This window comes from Typopeltis vanoorti, chromosome 19 (assembly GCF_054136105.1).
Source record: "Typopeltis vanoorti isolate ZY-2024b chromosome 19, IOZ_Tvanoo_1.0, whole genome shotgun sequence".
NCBI classification, from domain to species: Eukaryota; Metazoa; Arthropoda; class Arachnida; order Uropygi; family Thelyphonidae; genus Typopeltis; species Typopeltis vanoorti.
The window spans coordinates 1,639,102-1,662,821 of record NC_143567.1 but is presented as its reverse complement, the minus strand read 5'-3'; the positions used below and the strand labels follow the sequence as shown (position 1 = coordinate 1,662,821).

Sequence of the window (23,720 nt, the reverse complement as noted above, 5' to 3'; positions counted from 1 at the left end):
ATCAGGTGACGAAGATTTTTGTGGTTTTAAAACACGTCCCATGTTCAACATCTTGGATTTAGCAACACATTCGGAGAAGGTTAGTGTTAGTGAAGAAAAGGTGCAGGCTTGGGTGGATGTAGACAATTTCTTTCCCATCTTGTTGACAACAAAATAATCGAATATGTACTGGGAAAGGAGAAAAGATAGCAATTATCCATCAATTTGCAGTATGCAAATTGATAGATAATTGCCATGACATGCTGCATTAGTAGATGCAAATTAGCTGTAATTTTGCCTGTGTTCCTCCTCCTAAAATTCTCAGACTATATTAATTCAATTACACTAGCACAGTCGATAATCAAACAAATTTGTCTAATTGAGAAGTACGAGAATTTTGGTGAACTGCAAATTGCAAATAAGACACGATAGTAACCTTAAGGCCTGCTTTGTATGCAGTGGGAACTAGGGACAGAGTTGAGAAAGGACAAAAGAGGGTCAAGTGTAAGGTAGGATTAGTTAAAAGTAAAGTAATAAGGAGTCATATTAGTAGCCCGTATTTATTCTTTCAAAGGCTCATTCAAGGATCAATTTGAGAGTAATTATATTAGTATGATTGTCCCACCACTACAATCCAAGTATACAAAACTGAGAATAACAATAATAAAATAATACACAAGAGAATATAACAATAATATGTTCTGCAAAATTTTGGTTGGCACGTGAGAAAAATTTGCATCAAAGATTTAGCGATTTTGGCACACATACTTAAAAAGTTTGCCCGCCCCTGACCTATAGCACATCAGTGATGTGCGTGAGGTGCAGATAATGGTTGAGAAAGTAAAAACCTATTGACATTCTTCTAAAGGAGCTACAGGTTGAAATAGTTAGAAACACATCATGGGGAAGGCTGTTCCAGATGACAGAGGTAGATGGAATAAATGAGAAAGAGGAAAAGCTGGTTGGATGAGTTTACAGTTGTACTGTAAAGGGATGTTGGATAGTTGCTGCTCATGTTTTAACAGGCCTAACAGCAAGTGGAGGAATGATGTTTGCCAATTCACTGGAACAGTGACCAAACCTATGTTTCTCTGCAGACTCGATTATCCTCCCATATCCAAATCATCAATCATCTTGCTCGTTATCCTTCCTGAAAAACAGACCATGTGGACGGACTCTTTCATTCACTATACCTTAAATAATGGAATCTTCATGCATCACCATTTATGAGTCATTCATCACTTCTTTTTCTCTACTTTCCTCTATTTGCACTTTTTCATTCCTTTCCACAAACATCTAATCTCACTGCACATATTCCTCATTTCATTTCTCATTCTGATCAGCTTGTTATTCAAATTTTGCATCCTGGCATACAGAACTTGTTGATACCAATCTGAGAGCCAGTTGCCTATCCAAGTCACTAATCTTTCATCCAATCTCATCTGCTCCAGTTTAGTTTACAACTTGTGGCAATCTATCAAAAGCCTTTGCAAAATCTACATATACCACTGTATATGCATCTCACTTGTCCAATACATTTGCCACTTTGCTATATTACATAAGCAAGTTCAGAAAACACTACTCCAATACCTCAACTACAACTCCAGATATATTCATCAGCCTATCATTTGTAGCCTCAGCCTTATCACCACAATTGTAAAGTGGAATAATTTTATCTTTCTTCCACTCTCCTTTGTGCTGTTTACAACAGCACAAAGGAGAGTGGAAGGAAGATAAAATTATTCCACATTAGCCTTCACTTACCTATTTAATAAGTCCCTTATTAAATAGGTAAGTCAAGGCTAATGCTAACTCTCCAGAACATTTCCTTAACATGTGGTGATAGTCATCAAGTCTTATTGCCTTATTGACAGTTAGCTTACTTAGATCCTGATATTCCTGTTGCTCGTTAACCGTAAGTCTTCTCTCATTTCATTCTCTACACCTGAGCTTATGAATTCACATTGAAGATGAAACAACCTGATGAAATGCTCACTAAATACCTTGACTATGTCCTCTGCAGCAGTTACTAATTTACCACTTTCATCCATTAACATCATCGTGTCATAATCATTCATATTTCTGCTTGCCACGTCTTGAAAAAATTCCCTAGGGTTTTTCTTTGCCTGGTTTGCTAATTTGCTTGTGCTGCACTTTTTCTGTCCTTATCAACTGAGTCACTCTCCTGGCCTGCTCTTTATACTCATTGTATATCCATTTCGCTTCTATGCTGATCATCATATACAAATTCACTACTAACATTCAACTTATGCTAGTGCTGACTGTAATTCAGATCATAACCTATTATTAGTCACAATGGAAATAAAAGTGAAGAAATTAACAAAAGGTAGTAATAAAATCTCAAAACTGAATTAGAATGATAAACAAGTTTCAAATAAATATCTAGGAACATATAACCTATCTAAAGAATTATTTCATAATGAATATGTAAAAAATGGAAAAGAGCAGTAAAGCAGGTATAAATAATGAAGACTTGGAATAATTTCAAGACAATAATGCACAAAACATCAGAAGATCTAATACAAGGAACAAGAAAAAAAAAAAAAAGAATAAATGTCAGGTGAAATTATGGAATTAATTGAGAGAGAAAGAGAGAAGTAAAGATCTAAGTCTTGTTCTTTTTCTTCTTATCGTGGATTTTAGGCCAAATGGCTTATTCCAGTCTCATGCCATCGGATTTTTGGTCTTCCCATTCATCTTTTTCCATTTATTTTATATCTATATAGTACTTTTAACATCTCATATTGTCTATTATTTACACATTCTATCCACTTTTGCTTCTATTTACTTATGTAAATAAATAATTGGTTTTATATTCAGATCTTCATCATCCTTTCAAGGATTTAGTCCCAGTGGCCTTCTGTTTCTCATTCCATCTTTTCCTTGGTTGTCCCAGACTTCTACATCCTCCAACTGGGTAGTAATTTTTTTGAACAGTCTTGAACTGTCCATACATTCAATGTGTTCAATCCAATTCTTTCAGTACTCATGTACTCTGTCCAATACCGAGTCTATTTTTAGCTTTTTATATATTTTGTGCTGCTTTTTTTTTTTTTTTTGAATGTGTGTGCGCACGTGCTAGAGAGTACAGTGTCCTTCGCAGGAATTTAATTTTTCCAGTTTCTAGAAGAAAATTCTGCAGTTTCTATGGTCCATAATTCACTTCCGTACAGTAGAAAAGGTCTTGCCAAAACTTTATAAACTCTTATTCTTGCATGCTTTTGAACTTGGTTAGGTTTGAAAATATTACTGATCATTCCTGTTATATTTAGAAAGTGTGAAATGTTCATATTGATGTCAGCTTCTTCTGTATATGAGAGAGCACATCCAAGGTATTTGAAGCAGTTAATTTGTTCTAAAATTTTATTTTCAATCATGATTTTACTTCTGACTGGAGAAGGCACTTTAAAAGCCATGATTTCTGTTTTGTCTGTTGGTATTTGCATTCCAAATTTTTCAGCAATTATGTTTGAGTATATTATCTTTGTATATATATATAATCATATAATCATAGCAAGAAGTGAATTTTCAAATTCACTTCTTGCTATGATTATTTGGTCATCTGCAAACAAAAGGGTATTAAGTATTGTTCCACGATCCAGTTTAAATGCTACATTCTATAGCATTTAAACTGAATCATCTATATAAATATCAAATAAGAGTGGTGACATTGGACATCCTTAAAGATTCCCCCAACCTCTTTATTGATTTCTATTCTTTAAATTTTTCATTGATTCTTACAGCTTTATATTTAGACACTGTAAAATTTCTTCATTGGATGGTCCACTTGGTACATCCAGCAGTTTTTCTGAGATGCATTTCTGGTATTTGAATTATTATTTTTTTAAGTAAAGATCTAAGTAAACAAAGTAAATTAAATTACTCAGAAATTTAAGGAGCAAAGGAAATATAGTTCAATAGCAAATGTCAAGAAATTGAAGATTTAGAGTCATCACAGTGGTTATACAAAATACAACAAAATAAATTGAAATACAGAAAGAAAGAAAGAAAAGGACCAAACAACCCACATGTACAAAAAATGAAAAAAGTGGATGTGATATTTGAAGATAAATATTGGAAGAAATATATTATAGGTGAGATCTAAAAATTAATAATGATAATGAAATAGACAACTCTCCAAATCCAAAGAAGTGACCACTTCAAAAATTAAAGAAACTTAAAGCTAGGTCCAGATGTAGTTACAGAAATGCTAAAAATTTCAGGAGGTAATGGTATTATTAACAAAGATTTTTAATTTAATACCAGTCTCGTTGGCCGAGTGGTCAGCATATCTGCTCTCCAGCCAAAAGGCCGCGAGTTCGAATCCTGCCGTGGGCATGGATGTTTCTGATTGTCTGAGAAAATACTAGTGGTGGTGGGCAGTAGACAGCATTGGTATAGTTGCAGCTCATTGTAATTGGATTAAGTGGTGGAGACAGAAAGTTGTAGAGTAGATGCCCTTCCTCGATGAGTCTTTGGACTCCCTGAAGGTGTCACACAATTATTATTGTTATTATTATTAATAGAGACCTCCAGGGAGTCAGAGATTCATTGACGGAGACTACATACTACACACATCAGCTATCATACTAATTCTTGAATTCGTTCACACTGCTTGCACTCACAACATTCAATGGCAATCCGTTCCAATCAGGCACCACCCTCTGAGAGAAAAATCTAGTCCTCATTCCCTTCTTAGCAGCCTCTCCAATATATCAGAACCACAATGGAAACCAGGAGACCAGACCTGCACACAACAGTCCAAGTGAGATCTTATCAAGGCCCTGTAAAGAGACAAAATAACATCCTTATCTTTACATGTGAATATTCATTTCAGCATTGCAATTATCTCTTGAGTTGTATTTGCAATCTTTGCCACATTGCCTCTGAACTTCAACTTCCTATCTATTAACACTCCAAGATCCCTAGCATCATCAGTTTCTTCTAGCCTAATCTCACCAATATAATACAACATTGGATAGGTTGGTCGATTTATTAGTCATTAGTAGCCTCTGCTACTAATGGCTCAGCAAAAAGTTAAGCAAGTGTGAGCGCAGTTAGCAGTTGGAAGGGATTCAATCATTCGATGCTATTGGCACACTCTCCCTCAATGAGTCTTTGGACTCCCTGGAGGTGTCACATAATAATAATAATTGGATATCTAATCATACCAAAGTGAATGACTTTACATTGAACTGACACTCATTTTCCCATGCCCACAATTCCAACCAATTCAAATCGTTCTACAAGTACTGCATATCAGCAGCATTCCTGATATACATATCTTTGCATCATCAGCAAATAGTTGTATGTCACTTGTCACATATTCCTTCCCAATATCATTAATGTACAGATTGAATAACGGTGGACCAAGCACTGATCCTTGTGGTACACCACTTTTTATTTTATTTATTTTTATTTTTTTTATTAATCTTTATTAAGCCTTTACAAGGGTTCTATGCCTGTTCTAGTTATCATTGTAGTCATTCTCTGGTGACAATGCAATGCCACCAGCGTGCCCTGTAGAGACCTCAAGGAAAGAACTTTTATATCCTTCTACGTAAGCCCAAGCTGTTTAAAGTCCTTATAGCAGCATCTGCACTCCATACACCATGTAAACAGATGGTGGTGCTGGTAAACCTCGAAGAAGTTGCCCATGCTCCTCCCATATCTTACTAACTAGATCTTGGTTATTCTTATAATAGTTTACCTTATTATTATGGCTATAGGCTAGTGGGTGCTCTGTTCCCACCACCTGGGCATCAACTACCCAACCGTCACCATCTCTTTTAATCACTAAGTCTAGCTTACGCAAACCCACAAAGATCCTATAATGTGGTTCCACCGCAGTCTCCCAACCATTGTTCTTAAAGCGGTTGTTAAGAATGGAGACCATGGCATCATGCCTCTGCACAAAGACCCCATGGGTGCGGAAGCAACACTGGGCTATATGAGACAATATCTCACTATAGTGGCAGCCAGCCCTACAGTGAGTTGTCACTGCCCCATCGAGCTGAGCGGGCTCAAGTGGGCAGGGCATTCATCCTCATCCTGATAAGGTCAATATACTCGAATCTTGCAGACTCACATCCCCCGTATACCACTTTTTGATATCTGTCAGTCAGCCATCCTCTTATCCATGCTATTATTCTATAACCCAAACCCATTTTCTCCAATTTATGCAAGTCTACCATGCTGTATTCCATCAAAAGCCTTAGCAAAATCCAAAAGTATCATGGTATATCCATTCCCCTTCAATGGTACCATTGTTATAGAATGTGAGCAAGTTGTTAAAACATGACTTTCCCTTAGTAAACCCATGTTGTTCATTGCAAAGTAGAGATTCACTGTCAACCTATTTCTGAATGCGAGCCTGGACCAATTTTTCCAAAATGTTCACCACCACTCCTGAGATATTAACTGGTTGATAGTTGGATGCATAGGTCTTTGCACCACCCTTGTACAATGGAATTACCATACATTCCTTCCATTCCTCTGGAATCTTCCCTGTTCTGACACATATTAAACAGCCTGGTCAAAGCAACGGCCAGTTCAGCTGAACACTCTTTTAGCACATGTGCTGATATCCCATCAGTCCCTATTGCTGAATTCTTATTCAAAGTTGTGCAACAGCTCTAATACCTCGTCCTCATACACCTGAGTTTCTTCATCTAGCGTAGAGGTAACAGTGAGCTCAATGTTGTGTGCAACAGGTTGATAGCTTTTAACAAAATGGGCACTCATTAACTCAACAACCTCTTCTGCATCTGCAACCCTCAAGCCATCTGGATTTAGAAGAGTTATTCTTTCATGTTCATTCTTTCTTTTACTTGCAGCATATCGATAGAATTCTTGTGGGTTGTCTTTAGCATGCAGAGCCAGTTTCTTTTCATACTCAGATTTTGCTTTCAGTACAACAGTTGTGACTATTCTAGAGTGCTGCTTATAACAATATTAACAGACGTCATCCTTATGCACATGGTATTCCTTCCACATCGTCCTTTTCTTATGAATCTCTTGCTTAATAAGATTACACATCCATTTGACTCCTACTCTATTTATTCTTCAAAATGTTGGGATACATTCTGATATTGCATCATTCAAATGTTGTTTAAATGCTTCCCATGTCGATATTCTTTCCATTCAGCAACCGATCCCATTCCACTGAACTCAGTATACTCCTCAGTCAGTTATAATTTCCTGCTTTGTAGTTCAGCATGTAACCTTTTCTGAATGGAACATTCATAAACTTAGTCACTTCCCAAGTGAGTACCGCATGAAAACTGTCACCAACCGGAGGCAGAATAGTTATGTCTTTAACTGAAATGCTCTCTGACTTATAATCAAATCTAACACTCTTTGCCTTTAAGTTCCTTCTGTCACATGATGCTTGAAGAAGTTGTCCCACAACAACTCAATAAATGCATTTTCATTCTTCTCATTAGATTCTACTGATACCCAATCGATATTTGGATAATTAAAGTCTCCCATTATGATTACTCTTTTTGCACTGATTTTCTCTATTTGGTGATGCATTTCTTCATCACTAGCAACTGATCCACCAGATCTGTAACAACACCCCACTATGTAATGGGTCTTGTTAGATTCCACCTGACACCAGATGGCCTCAAATTTATTGCCACATGAAATACTGTTAGTAGTTTTAGTAGTAGTACTACAGTCATAGGTCTCAACTCTAATTGGATTCAAGTCATCCGATATCATTAGCAGCATGCCTGTTCCTTTCCTATCGTCTTTATCCTTCCTAAAAATACTGTACCCTTGATACTCGATACCAGTTAGTATGTCTGATTCTGATAGCCAGGTCTCACTAATACCTACTTCTGGGGTCGCAACACATTAACTAAGGCAACAAACTCTATCCCTTTGTTTCTGATACTCCTAGCATTTGTGTGCAGACATAATAATCTACCTGTTTGTTCTTTTGTATTGTGTTGTCTGAAGTCTGTCTGACACAGTTTGACAACTTGCAAATCTCTATTCTTCTCTGATGCCTTACACACGTAGAAATAATAATAATATTATCTTGCATAAAACTATGGAAAAGTCGAAGATCATCCAATACCAAAAAAGCCAAATTTATTGAGATATGGTGATTACAGAGAACAATTAGCTTAATGATAATGCCTTGATATTTCTTATAGTAATATTGGACAGGCAGCCTAACTCTCTCTAATAAGTCTCTATTTAAGCTGTAAGCCAGTAGTTAGTCACTAATATCTGATGTTAAATCATGTGTGCGAGAAGGGTACACATTATCTCCACTGTTATTCATTATCTATATGGATCACACTGTCAAGGAAAGTGGTATTAAATCTGATATCAAAACTGGCGAAGTTGATCTTAACTCTTTACTTTATGCAGATGATGTTATACTTCTGAATATATCCAGCACAAGTCTGCAAGATTCCCTGCCTAAATTGAATAACTGTTGTAATAAATGTGGTATTAAAATCAGCAATAAAATGACAAAGAAAATAAGCAGAATCATTGAAAATGTCAACTGCATTGTGAACAGCAGAGAACCTGTGGAACAAGTAAAACATTTCAGCTACTTAGGCACGATTTTTAGTGAAGATGGTAAATTAAATATTGAAATAGACAACAGAATGAACAAAGCTGGTATGGTAGGAAGTCAAATTAATAAATTCATATGGAATAAGAGAGAAATTAGTCGGAACACTAAATTAGCTGTATACAAGACAGTATTCAAACCAGTTTTAACATATAGATCTGAGAATTGGGTTAAAAGTAAAACACTTGACCAAAGACTAGAGACTGCAGATATGAGAGTGTCCTGAGAAAGATTAGAGACATGAACAGATGGCATCAATGGCAATATCGTATTAAAAATGAGGATATTAGGAAAGAACTTGACATTGTCAGCATCCAGGAATGTGTTAGCAGAGCTAATCTCAGGTGGTATGGTCACTTAAACAGAATGGGCAAGAAAAGATTAGCAAAACAAGTGTTCTCTGCCAGGTTGACAGGAAAACGACCAATAGGAAGACCAAGATATAGGTGGATTGATACAGTACAAAGTGCCTTAGACGATAAAAATATAAGATCTGATAATGTTGCAGTCTTGACAAGTAACAGACTGATTTGGAGGAAAATTGCAGATAGGAAGTTAGTAATGATGTAAATTTTTCATGTAGTACTATCATATCCTGTACAGGGTACACGGCAGAAATTTGATGATGATGATGATGATGATGATATATATAACTATATAATTATACATATAAATTTTAAACAATTGGTATGGAATAGTTTCCAATAAAAGCTGAAAATTGCTTAAAGTTCTAAAGTATGCTGGACTAAGTAGGCTGAATATGTGCCATCCTAATTCTTGGAATTTTTATGCCACCATTATTGTTGAGATTAGGGTGGTTAATCAGAATTTCACAGACTTCTTTAAATTTTTTTTCATACCAGGTTTTTGTATGGTGTAAAGAGCAAGTACTTTTATAGCCATTGTTATAGCCGTTATTTATAAATGTGTTGCTAATAATCTTTAATTCTTGTTTAAGAGCTTGCTGATTAGAGCAAATTGTTATAGCTCTGCTTTTCAAGGTGTTAATGACTCCAAATTTTTGTGACAGGTGGTGATATGAGTTAGCATATTGGCTAGTATGTGTCGGTTTGCAGTAAAATGTGAAGGATAGACTGCCTGAGAGAAGACGTGTAACCTATCCAGGAACAGGAGTGAGTTCTGATTTTCAATTTCAATAGTAAATTGTATGCGTTCATGTTGTTTGTTCAGGTTACTAAGGAATGTGTTTAAAGTTTGTCGACCGTGTGAGCAGATAATGAAAAACATCATCAACGTATCTAAGTCACACTGTAGGTTTTAGAGTAAAGGAATCAAGAGCACTTTGCATGAAAGCTTCCATATAAAAGTTAGCAATTGGGGGGACAGTGGTGAGCCCATGGCCGTACCTTCTTTTTTGTAGGTAAAATTTATTTTGCCACACAAAGTAACCAGAATGTAGTACGTGTAATGTTGAGCAGAAATTTGTTCTGTAGGAGAAGAATTGTGTCATTGATTGGAACATTTGTGAAAAGGGAAGAAACATCAAAACTGACTAATAAATCATTTTTGCTGAGTGTTATGTTTTTAATTTTGCTTATAAAGTATTGTGTGTTCTTTATATAGGAGGGGGAAATGACCTACTAATTCCTTGAGTCTTGATGCTAATTTCTTGGCTAGGTGATAATTAAGGCTGTCTATTTCTTCAACTATTGGCCGAAGCTGATCACTGTGTTCCAACCATCGATCGTCATTCTGATCACCATGTAAGCGTGAAAGAAAGGATTCTCATCATCCATAGAGATGATACTCACAAGTGTTGCAATCAGTATGGTAAGCTAAAGATACGTTTCCCTTTTGATCAATCGGCTGGCCTTTTTAAAGAGAAGCAGAGACAGTAATCTTATTCCTAACTGCATCAAGCTGAAAAAGAAATTTACTTCCGCTAAAGCACTTCGTATCTATGCATCACAGAGAAAGCAATACCTAGAGAGCAAATTCAAACAGCCTGCAAAACCTAGCAATAACTCACAATCAGGTTTTAAATTTACAATCTGAACTCTCTAGTTATATGAATCCAGATATTTTGAATGTGCTTGAAAGAATCACTGACAATTAGGCTAAATATATTCTAGAAAGTAATAAAGAAAAAACTTAAGGCCAAATTTCATATTTTAAAACAACAGCAAATTTTGAATGCCAATCATATAAATTCAACCAATCAGGATATCTCTTCTCCAGTAAACAACTCCAACAGTGAACAACAAACAAGTGATTCAAGGAGCAACCAACCACCTGCAAACAATAGTCATGTGATCAACTTATCAAGCACCTTAATAACGGTCAACTTGTATTACTTTATATAAAGGCCTCAACTTCGCATTAGCACCTAGAACTGTTATAAACTGGATTTTATATACCATATAGAAAGAGGTATTAAGTCTCTTCTTATTAATACAGCTGATAAAATTTGTTTAGATACCAGCAATGTTCTGAATAGAAAGAAAACCATATATAGCAATGTTACAAAAACAGAACTAGCAGCAATCAAGTCATTAAAAGCTAATCAAGATATAATTATAACAAAATTGGACAAAGGTAATGCCACTGTCTATATGGATCACATTATGAAGGAAAGTGATATTAAACCTGTTATCAAAATTGGAGATGTTAATCTCAGCTGTTTGCTTTTGCAGATGATGTTATACTTCTAAGAATCTGAGAGCTGGTTCAGAAATAAAACACCAATCAAACGGTGTAAATGGGACATTATATTATTATATCTGCTACAAGGCTGCAAGATTCCCTTAACTAAATTGAATTACTTCTGTAATAGATATAGTACAAAGGTCAGCAATAACAAGACAAAGACAATGAAAATAGGCATAAGCATTGAAAATATCAACTACATTGTGAATAGAGAACCTATAGAACAAGTAAAACATTTCAGCTACTTAGGCACAATGTTAATGAAGATGGTAAATTAAATATGACAATAGAACAACAAAGCTGGTATGGTAGGAAGTCAACTGAATAAATGTATATGGAATAAGAGAGAAATTAGTCAAAACACTCAATTAGCTCTATACAAGAATGTTCAAACCAATCTTAACTTATGGATCTGAGAACTAGGTTAGAAATAAAACACCAATCAAATGGTGTAAAGGTGACATTATATCAAGAAATACATCATCTGTATTTGAGTTGTAAATCAGCAGTTAGAATTGAAGGAGGTACAGCAATATGGTTTGATGTTAAATCAGGTGTGCGAGTAGGGTGCACATTATCTCCACTGTTATTTGTTATATTATCTATATGGGTCAACATTATCAAAGAAAGTGGTATTAAATCTGATATCAAAACTGGAGATGTTAATCTTAGCTCTTTATTTTATGCAGATGATATTATATTTCTGAATAAATCCTGGAGATCACAGATATGAGTCCTGAGAAAGATTAGTGGCATGAACAGATAGCATCATTCATATTAAAAATGAGGCTATTAGTAAAGAATTTGACATTATTAGCATCCAGGAATGTGTTAGCAGAGCTAATCTCAGGTAGTATAGCCATTTAAACAGAATTGGAGAAGAAAGATTAGCTAAACAATTGTTCTTTGCCAGGATGGCAGGAAAAAGAACACGGAAGACCAATAAAACAGAAATGTAAGATCTAATAATACTGGAATGTTGACAGATAACAGACTAATCTGGAAGAAAATTGTTGATACGTTAGTAATGATGCAACTGTTCATGTAGTACTTTCATAAGATTTTGTACACCCACCCCCTGCAGGTATACGTCAGGATCATAATGATGATCCTAATGATGGAATCTAGAATTTGATCATAATGATGGAATCTAGAGCACAATGCTCAAAACTTTCCAAAACAGGGCTGACATCAGGAGTGAGTAACTGCACTCCTGTGGCCATATCTATTTTTATAGTTATTATTGGACACATGGCTACCAAAAGTTAAACACCTTCCTCAATCACCTGAAGAGACAACACAAATACATAATTCACCACTGAAACTGAAAATCAGAACACACTTTCATTTCTGGATACCGTATCATGATGCTTTCCTTTGGCATTCTGCTGTAACCCTACACATACCAACCAATACATAGATGTAGACACAAAATCTTTGAGTAATTAACATCCTCAAGAACAGAGCAATAACAATATGATCTGATGAGCAAACCTCTGTCTTGAATTACAAATTGTCAGCAGTAAACAGTGGCTTGGTAAAAATACTGCTAATATATTTCTTCAAAAGTTCATACCCCAAAAATAAAAATAATATAGATTATAGTAAAACCAACCATTCCATACATAAAAGTGATATCATAAAAAATAAGCAGAATCTCTCAGTTTTAAGGTTGAGGAATCCAGAGCACACTGCTCAAAAGCTTCCATATTAGAGCTGCCATCAGGAGAGAATACTGGACATATCCTCTTTTTTGTAGGCAGAAGATATTTTACCATAAAAAGTAATAAGGACATAGTATGTGGGCAAAGGGGGTCCATCATATCGAGCAGAAATTTGTCCTGTAAAAGAAGAACTGTCACTGATTTGGACATTTGATAAAAATGTCAAAACTCATGTATCAAAAGTAATAAATCATCTTGGCCAAGTGTCAAGATGATTTATTATCTCATTGTTTTTTTTACAGGAAGGACCTATCAATTCCTTGGATGTTGTCACTAGTTTCTTGGCTGGGGGCGATATAATTAAGAATGTCAGTACTTCAACAATCAGCCAAAGTGGCATGTTATTTTGATTTATTTTAGAAAAACACTAATTCCTTGGATACATGCATAGTCAGAAACTGTTAAAAAGCTATTACCATGCCATGACATACTATGCATACAAAGATAACAAAACTTAATCCTTAACTACAGGCTATCCATTTGTAACATAAGTGCAGAAGACAACTCATCTCACCAGCTACAACTTTTTACTTTTACATTTTTTTGTATATTCAATTTGATCCTAGACACTAAACATATGCTTCATAAATATTTAATATGAAATACAGCACTGAGTATAAAAGGCATTATAAAATAGTCTACTGAAGGATGCTTTGATTCTGTCATGCAGGTACACAACATTTATTGTAGTTATGCTTTTCAGGTCACACATTTACATATTTAAAAATATTTTAACCACTGTGTCATTATGTTTCCACAAAATTTTCCACATCACTAGAATCTCCAAAAACAATCAATAATCTACTGTCTGACCACAGATCCGAGACCCTTGGCTGGTAATGTGCCAAGAAGAGTCAATTCATGTTGAAGGGGAGAAAGGAATAAGGCAATATAGTAATTCATTTCCAACACACGAAATCACATACTTTATAAGCAAAATTTTCCAACTGTTGTACAAGCAAAATAGTTACTGCTTTAAAAAATAGAATTTTCATAAAAGGAAAGCTAATTTTCTGACAAATATAAGAATAAACACTCATCCCACGAAACGCATTGATTACCATATTATCAGAATGGATTTGCCTTCTTCTGACATGTGCAGAAGTGTCAAAGGATCTCACATCTGTGGGCACGCAGTAGGAAGATTAGTATTTAAAAAAAAAAAAAAAAGCAAAAAACTTTTCTAATCAAAGATAATTTTTCTGTCAGACAAAAGAGAAACATTTATTGCAGATACTAATATAAACTTATATTGAGATGCCACAAGTGATCAGAAGAACATAACCTAGCATCACTGCAGGTTCTGAGAAAAAGTTAATTCACAATAAAGAGTAACAGCATTAACAAAAATATCACTTATCTCAATGCAGGAGTAGCCTATATTTAAGAGTTAATAAGCTGTGATCCAAATTCTTCACGTTATCTAAAAAATGTGAGTTTTTCCAACTTTACTGACCAGCATTCCCCTTCACATATTGATATCCTTACAAAATTTTTATGATTTGTATGTGCAATTGGAAAAAAAAAAAAAAAAAAAATCAACTCATCAGAAAGTTTGCTATTAATATTTCAACAGATAAAATGCTAACCTTTCACTTGTACAAACCTGCTTCTCGGGCAGTAGCTTTGGCAATCATAGTTTTTCCACATCCTGGTGGGCCATGAAGTAAAACTCCTAAATGTTAAAAAAATATTCTCGATGAAAACGGAAACCAAAATGTGCCAGTGCATACATGTACGTTTCAAAAATAATATTCAAAATTACAAACTAGGAGTCCAAGTGAAATGGGATGATGGTGGGGACAAAGAAGAAGAGGATACAGTTGTTTTGTGGTGTTTTCTGTTACATTTTCTCAGTCTGTTTTTCCATGTTTTAATAACTATATTATAAATACAATGTAGCTCTGATGTTTTTTTTTACCACTAGAGGTCAGGACAGTAGAATAAAGGTTGATCAAATCATTGTCACTTTGGCATGCTGTCCGAAATGTAATGTGGCTTCTCTCTGTAGATATATGTACATGCCCCAGATGACCTTAATATGAAGGTCGAAACATCATGAAATTAAAGTAATTATTCTTAACATGGTTTTAGTCTTCATAATTTATCAATAAGAATGCTGATCACAGTGTAACATTAAAGGAAAGGTTTTTTTCTATCATCTCTCAAACCATAGTTATCCCATACTTATAAAACAAGTATTTACAGTTGGCTACAAAGCAAATTATACTTGACAAGAAATCATATTCTTATTTCGTCCTTCAGCCAAGAGAAAGCAAACAGTATGCATATGAAATAGCTCCAAAACTTAGCCGCTTACATAAAAAAGCTGCTGACTTAGCACTTCCTTTCAAGCATGTATACTGCTACTATAATAAAAGCCACTATTCAGAGAGGTTTCAACATTTATGGAGGTCTCTCCAGTATAAGCCAGATCCAGAAAGATTATGAGATTGAATGAATGCAGAAGTCAATTTCTGCACTGATTTCTACATTTATTCAACCACAATTAATTTCTGCACTGACTTCAGCATTTATTTAGCTGCAGTCAATTTCTGCACTGACTTCTGCATTCATTCAACTGCAGTCGATGCATGACCGTGCTGACATTGCTAAGATGGAACAGCAACATTGTAATAATGGAAATGGCGAAAGGCAAGATTCCTGGTGATCTGGACTCTAAAGCATACAATCAGAAAATAAATTTGCTTTCTCGGGATTGAAATATTTATTCTGTGATTGCTAAGAAATTGTAAAAAGTCAGCTAAATAAGCTGAGCAAGTTATTATAATAAGACTACATCCACCATCATTTTGTAATTTGGTTACAAAGTTACAATAAATCCGCTACAAGTCTGCAAGATTCCTTGACTAAAATTGAATAACTGTTGTAATAGATAAGGTATGAAGGTCAGCAATAAAAAGACAAAGAAAATAGGCAGAATCGTTGAAAATGTCAACTGCATTGTGAATGGAGAGCCTGTGGAACAAGTAAAACATTTCACCTACTTAGGCACGATTTTTATTGAAGATGGTAAATTAAATATGGAAATAGACAACAAAATCAATAAAGCTGGTATAGTAGGAAGTCAATTGAATAAATTCATATGGAATAAGAGAGAAATCAGTCGGAACACTAAATTAGCTGTATACAAGACAGTGTTCAAACCAGTTTTAACTTATGGATCTGAGAGCTGGGTCAGAAGTAAAACACTTGACCAAAGACTAGAGACCACAGATATGAGAATCCTGAGAAAGATTAGAGGCGTGAACAGATGGCATCAATGGCAATATCATATTAAAAACGAGGATATTAGGAAAGAACTTGACATTGTCAGCATCCAGGAACGCGTTAGCAGAGCTAATCTCAGGTGGTATGGTCATTTAAACAGAATTGGCGAGGAAAGATTGGTAAAACAAGTATTCTCTGACAGGTTGGCAGGAAAACGACCCCGAGGAAGACCAAGATATAGGTGGATTGATACGGTACAAAGTGCCTTAGACGACAGAAATATGAGATCTGATAATATTGGGGTCATGACAAGTTACAGACTGATCTGGAGGAAAATTGTAGATAGGAAGTTAGTAATGATGTAAATTTTTCATGTAGTACTATCATATCCTGTATATCCCTTGAAGGTACATGGCAGGAATTTGATGATAATCATGACTACATCCACTGAAAATATCATGGAAAGCTTCCTAGAATCTATGCACCTTAAATAAGTAAAAATAATTGTCTTCCACAAACCCGTTGTTGATTTCATAGGTCCTACCTATAGAATTTCTAAATTTCTGTCTACCCTTTTCCATCCTCTAATTGTCTTCAATAAAGTCTACAGAATTTATCTCAAAAATTAAAGCCATAAAACTTTCTGCTTTCTCCAAGTGGAGACTGTGTAACTAAAATACTTATTGCTATGTTCTCCGATGTTATGACCAGATCTAACACTCTCGAATTTCCTGTCCCTTCCATTACATGCTGCCTCAGGTAGTTATCTCTTAACAACTGTATAAACTCCATTTCCTTTGTTCCTTGTGACCATTCCTTTTCCCAATCTATGTCCCCAAAGTTAAAATCTCCAATAATGATTACTCGACCTTCACTCATCCTGCTAATTTGCCAATACATACTATCTACATTCTCCCCTTATACCCCTTGGATTATAACAACTGATTATATATTTCACCTTGTTGATCTCTATTACACACCAAACAGCCTCGAATGAACTGCCCTCTACATACCTGTCACCTCGAGGCATTTCTACCTTTTTTGGCTTTAATGCTTCGTCTATCATTAGTAAAGCCCCTCCCCCATTCTGTCATCTCTGTCCTGCCTGAAAATACTGTACCCCTTACATTCAATCCCTATAACTATATCATTCTTATTTAACCAAGTTTCACTAATTCCTATAATTTTTGGCCAGTTGTACTAAGTGATGACAAAAATTCTTAGCACTTATTCCGAATACTTCGAGTATTAGTATACATAAATTGCAATACTCCCTTCCTCCCATAATCTCTCTGTGTGTGTGAGTTAGCACACTCTGAATACTGTTAATTTTCTGCGAACAATTAATCCCAAATTCACAGCGATTAATGACCTTAGTACTATTTATGGCTGACTATCACTTGCCTCCCTAGCAAATCCCATTTCCCTGTTTTTGACCATTTACTCTATCCTTTATCAATAAATGTTCTAAATGCCAAGCGCCCAATCTATTTACAAACCATCTTTCTTAAAATACTTCTTCCTTTTATCAAACTCATCCCAGACATTCATAAAATGAATATTCAGTTTCATTCCTTTGCAAAAGTTTTTACACAGTCTTGACATCATTCCATTTACTATAATTGCTCTTCAGTTTAATTCATCACTATCAAACCTTGGTAGCACACTCATAATCTTTCCACTCTCGCTCTTTGCATTCATTGCTATCATTAAATCGTTCAAATCCTGTCTCACAGAAAATCTTTCGCTAACTAGATAATTCGTCCTGCAATAATCTCACTTGCTCTATCTTTCTGCAATTTCACAGCCTCAGTTATATCCTTAATCTTTGACCCTGGATAACACGCTTTAAATACTCTGCCATCCTTCACACCCTTAATTATAGAATCCTCATGCAGCACAATATCTTTTTAATTTGATATTCTTTACCCCCACTGATGCTTGTTTTTGTCCCTGATCTTCTTTCACATTCTTTTGTACATCGCTCAGCAATCTCTGTGTATGTATTTCTGCACTATTTATTCTATGCACACACACTCACTTAATCTGTTACTAAATAATCTGTCTTTCTCATTCCTTGTCATTCTTAATCCCGCATACTTTCTATTCCACAAAAAACATTAGAACATATTGGAATGCTGCAAGATAGACTATACAATTTGGTCAGATCAAAATTATAAAATATATTACAGTAATTTAAAAATGTCAGTTCCTTTGTCTCAGGAGAACTTGCACAACACAATTTACTCCACATGCTTCTATCAGTTACAATGGGATATGGCTGTATAAAACAGGCATGTTTCCTATGAGACTGATGGCACCTAACTGTGAAGTCTTGATGATCACTTAAACTTGGGACATTAGACAAACCAGATGTATCATCATATATTACACTAAAACTTTGATGTTTATACGAGCCAATTAATACAGGCAAAACAGTTGATACATTAGAAGATGTGAAATAGACTGCATAATCGTTTGTTTCTACCTTAACATCAGATTCAAGAGGTGATACCATAGACACACAAAATGATAAAGATGTTAAGTAATCTGGACTGACATCCCTAGTAACTATAGAAGAAATGGTTGACTCAGATGACATATCAAAACTATAAAATAAAGGATTGATGTCATCACTACCTATATCAGACTTTTTGGCCATTTGACTCTTTGTAACGTTCAGATCCAAGTCCATCATAGGTTTTTTTGACGATTCCCCTTGTTGACTCTTACTTATCTGTGTTTCCTTCTTTGGATGCCGTTTTCTTTGGAAAATATGACTACGCATGTTTGGTTTCCCTGCTTCATGACAATCATTATCTGAAGCTCCCTGCTGTGTGCCTTCCACAGAATCATAGCGCTTAATAGCAACTTGCAAAAAATCTTTACTTTTTAGAAACTCCGCGGCTTTTAACAATGATGAAAGCATATCCCGTGAAATATTAATTTCTCCATGGTACCATTAACCTTAAGTCATTAAACTTCATATCACTTAATGTCACAACAGAATGATTACTTGAGTTCTCTAAAAATAAGTTGTATAGAAGAGAGCTGCTTGCAGATAGAACTACTTTGTGAGCCTTACGGGTCATTCCCTCACACAATAATGTTACATCCACCAAACTTTCACTAGCAAGTAATTTATCAAAAGCAGTTAATATATTAGATTTGTGATTGTGCCCTTTCAAGCAAATGTTCTGTGATCTTGTTATCATATTGAATTCTGAACTAGGATTAAAATAAAATACTCATTAGGATTCTTTAACCAGAAAATTAGGATTCTTTAATCCCTTAACGTACCCAATTAAAAATTAGTCGTTTTTCTGCCAATTTGTTGGGCGAGGATGATTTGCTGGATCAAATTCATCATTATTTGAAAAATAATGATGAATTTGTGCAAAAGCAAATGAAATAGCCGATACACGCGTTGGCAACTTTTCTCGGCTGAAAGGAAATAGGCACAAGATTGTCTAGCATCTATATTCGGTTGTATTTATATGTGAAACCAAAATTCAAAATCAATTTTTGGTGCAATAAACAAAAGACATGTCACAGACGTCTTTGTATGTTAAGGGGTTAAAGTACCATGCCCCTAACTACTTAAAAAACTGCAGGAATTGCTAAAATGCTTCAACAAAAGACATCATTACACAGACAATATTAAACAATAAAAATAACTAACAATATTTACATATGTTGCTTCAAAAAATCACCTCAGTATTATACACTTATAATCAATAGTTTTCAATTTCAAAGTCCATCATAGGTCTTTTTGACGATTCCCCTTGTTGACTCTTACTTATCTGTGTTTCCTTCTTTAAATGCCATTTTCTTTGGACAATATGATTATGCATGTTCGGTTTACCGCACACAACCAAGTACACATGCTGTGAGAATGACTTAACAACAATGCAATCACAATAGCAAGATTAGGCTTAACAACAATGCAATCACAATAGCAAGATTAGGCTTAACAACATCACTACCACAATAGTAAGATTAGGCTTAACGGCATCGATTCTATACTCATACAATCTGATATCAAATACAAACCAATTATACCAAATAAAAATACCCTACACAAAAATATAAACACATACTTCAAAGAAACATCTAATTGAGAGTCTGCAAATATTGCAGCCTAAATTTAGCTGGTAAGTTCTAACCAACACTATTTGAGCTCCGCTCTAATGTTTGCCATTATACACCATATCGATTTTATAGAAGGAATGTTTTTCAGAATAGCACACGTAATTTTTTTTCCCATCAATACCAAATTCTTGCATAATCCTTTTTTTCCAATAAGGTCTGCCAGTTAATTTTTTAATACGATATACTAAATGAAGCTTTGCTGGAGTATGAGAATCTTCCTCTCTGATGGGCCATAATTGCTCGACTTCATTTTCTATGCAATAAATTAGAATTTCAAATCATGCAACACATTTTCTTTGATTATTCTAATTTTTTGATTCGGAGGTGTATACTTGAAGCTCAACTGCTCCAATTATATTATTCCCACCTATCCAACCTATGTATTTATATAGTCAGTTGTGGAGTAAGACAGCATTATAATTTTATTTTAGTTGGTTAGAATGTTTGATTTGACTACATCGACTATGATCAAATATAAAAAATAATAAAAAGTACTAGAGAGATTGGTAAGAACTAGAATACAGAAATGGGTTGATAATAGCAGTATTCTCTGGGTTTGTTAAAGAGAGATCATATTTTACTAACTTACTTATGTACTACAAAAAGGTGACAAATGTCTTGGACAAGGGAGATGCATATACAGTGATATATTTAGATTTTGCAAAAGCATTTGATAGACTGCCACATGATAAGCTGTTAAATAAACTGAAATGGATAGGAGTGGATAAAAGACTTCTCAATTGGACTGGTGACTGGCTGCCAGATAGGTATCAGAAAGTTGTATATGGGGGAGGTACAGTATTCCAAAAGAGGAAGGTCTCACTAGTGGTGTGCCATGTATGGTTTAAAAATTTAGTAAGCAACTATGAGATGCAAAGTATATACTTGGTGTGGAAACTTTAAAGGAAATAGAGGAGATGAGAGATCTGGATTGGTGGTGGACAAGGACCAGAAATTCAGGGGTCACACTGCACAAGTTGTGAAGTAATCACATTGGATAATGGCAATGATGTGGAGGACCCTGATGTACAGAAATAAAGAAGTTGTGATGCTATTGTGTATGGCCTTAAGAGGCTTTATATGGATTATTGTGCACAGAGTTGGTCACTGGGTTTTCATGATGACAAGGATATGTTAAAAACAGTCCAGAGATTGATTCAGTGAGTTTACACAAAGGTGGTCATTTGTCTTTAGAATGCTTAGGACAGATTGAGAGAATGTTAATTACAAAGTCCCATGAATAAGAGGAAGAGGAGGATATGACTGAGACATACAAGTTAGCCAGGGGGGGGGGTTGTTATCAGGTTGATATGATTGGAGAAGGGGGGGTACAACAAGAAGCCATCCCTGGAAACTGTATAAGGATGGTGTGAGCAGAGTGAGGAGCATGTTCTTTACATGGAAAGTCATTGGTGAGTGGAATGCATTGCCTGGATCAATTTAAGGCATAGATGTTAATAATAATAATAATAAATATTTACTGTAAATATATAAATATATACAACAGATACAAATTCTGTATAGTAAGTAATTTCTCTTTATCTCTCTAAAAAGATCTGAGAATATTTCATATTCGCTACAGAATCACAATCAGTATATTCCGTATATGTAATTCTTATTACATATTCAGATATATCTATATGCCATTCTAAAATTACATAATTTGAGATCAGTAAAATTCTTTCACTCTGACTCTCATAGTTAAAATACATTTCTGAAGAATAACATCAAATACTATACAAACTGAGCAAAGCATTCAGCTAAAAGTTCTGCAGTTTCACTTCATTGTATGGGAAGTTCCTTTACATCAATTATTTTATTATTTCCTTTTACCCCTTAAATCTCATCTCTTAAATTCCTCAAAACAAAATAAAAATTAAAAGGCCTAACTTGATTACTATACTTGCAAGTTTCCTTAAACACATCTTTCTTTCATTTTTGCAGAAGTAGGCATGAAGAATAATTGCTCACAAATAGAAATACATTTAATTGAGCAGTTCCAAATGCACTTCGAATAAAAGGAATTTTACTGTAGATTCTATCTTGCTCCTTGGAATATATATCACTTGCTCCTCATATACTTGATACATTATACTGTCCTTCAATTATTAAGTTCACAATTCCATATCCTTGGAGAGTAGTTAAATATGCATATAAAAACTTTTCCAAGATCAGAGAACTTAACTCGGAAGTTTATTCCACCTTTCCGGCTCTCCTTCCTTGCTTGCTTATTAGTGTTCTTGTTACCCCAGTAACAGCTGTTCTAAAAACAACAACTAATGAACACATCTGTTACCAAGATTCAAAGCAAAAATCACTGACAACATTGTTGCCATTACCACAGTGTTCAATACATTGTAATAGTGTATGTCATAAGAACATTACTATAAACAAAAATACAATCATAGGCAGTACATGCAGTGTTGTTTCCTTGTAACTCCTCAAGGATTATAATAGTAAACAAATTTATTACTTCAATTCGTTTAAGTCTCCTTTCGTTACACTACTGCTTAACCACATGGTGGCTGCGGTAATACTCAGCATACAAATGCATTAATAAAACACAGGTAAATATGTATATATTTGTTAGATTATTTTATCATAAAACAAAACTATTTTTCATTACTGAAATTTTCTCTCACTATACCTAACACTGTTAAAAACTAACATAATAAATGAAACATTTATGTGAGATTTTTACACTCTGCAAAATCCTTGATTCATTTTCACTATCTTCTTTTGAGTTTGACTCCTCCTTCAATCTATGAAGGATTGATCATCCATTGTCAAGGTGACAATGTTTCAAAACTGTCATCTTCTATCCTGTCCATAATAATTTAAAATGCAAGTAATGCTTGAATTTATCATTCAAAAGCTTCAAAGCATTCATCAACAATCTTAAAGTGATGATTTTTAATGGCTGAATTCATAAAAACAAATGTAGCATGCTACTGAGCCCAGCAATGCAATTATCATCCATCTTATGGTTTGCACGCACACACACAGCTTGAAGTTAGTAGATAAGTGTTCCTTAATAGGAGAGGGGTGTAGAACAAGAGGCCATTGCTGGAAATTATATAAGGAGGGTGTGAGCAGAGGAATGAGGAGCAGGTTCTTTGTGTGGAGAGAGGTTGGCGGAATGTTTTGCCTAAGTGTGTTGTGAATGTAGACACACTAAATCAATTTAAGACACAGTTGGATGAGCATTGTGTGCGATAGTGTGTACCTCCCATGATGAGTCTCTGACTCCAAGGTCAGATGCTAATAATCATAATAACAATAATAATGTGTATGGAATGGTTATTTATAATTATTATAAATGACCATCCCATACACATTATTAAGCCTAT

General features: G+C 34.8%; 1 protein-coding gene across 1 annotated transcript in view; it reads right to left on the bottom strand.

The window, feature by feature from the left end:
• LOC150095816 (outer mitochondrial transmembrane helix translocase-like) overlaps positions 1-23,720 on the bottom strand; it is a 235,029-nt gene that overhangs the window by 169,062 nt on the left and 42,247 nt on the right. Inside the window, exon 4 of the mRNA XM_090408910.1 lies at positions 14,594-14,662. Coding sequence (XP_090265036.1) covers positions 14,594-14,662 — 69 coding nt within the window. The remainder of the gene's footprint in view (positions 1-14,593; positions 14,663-23,720) is intronic.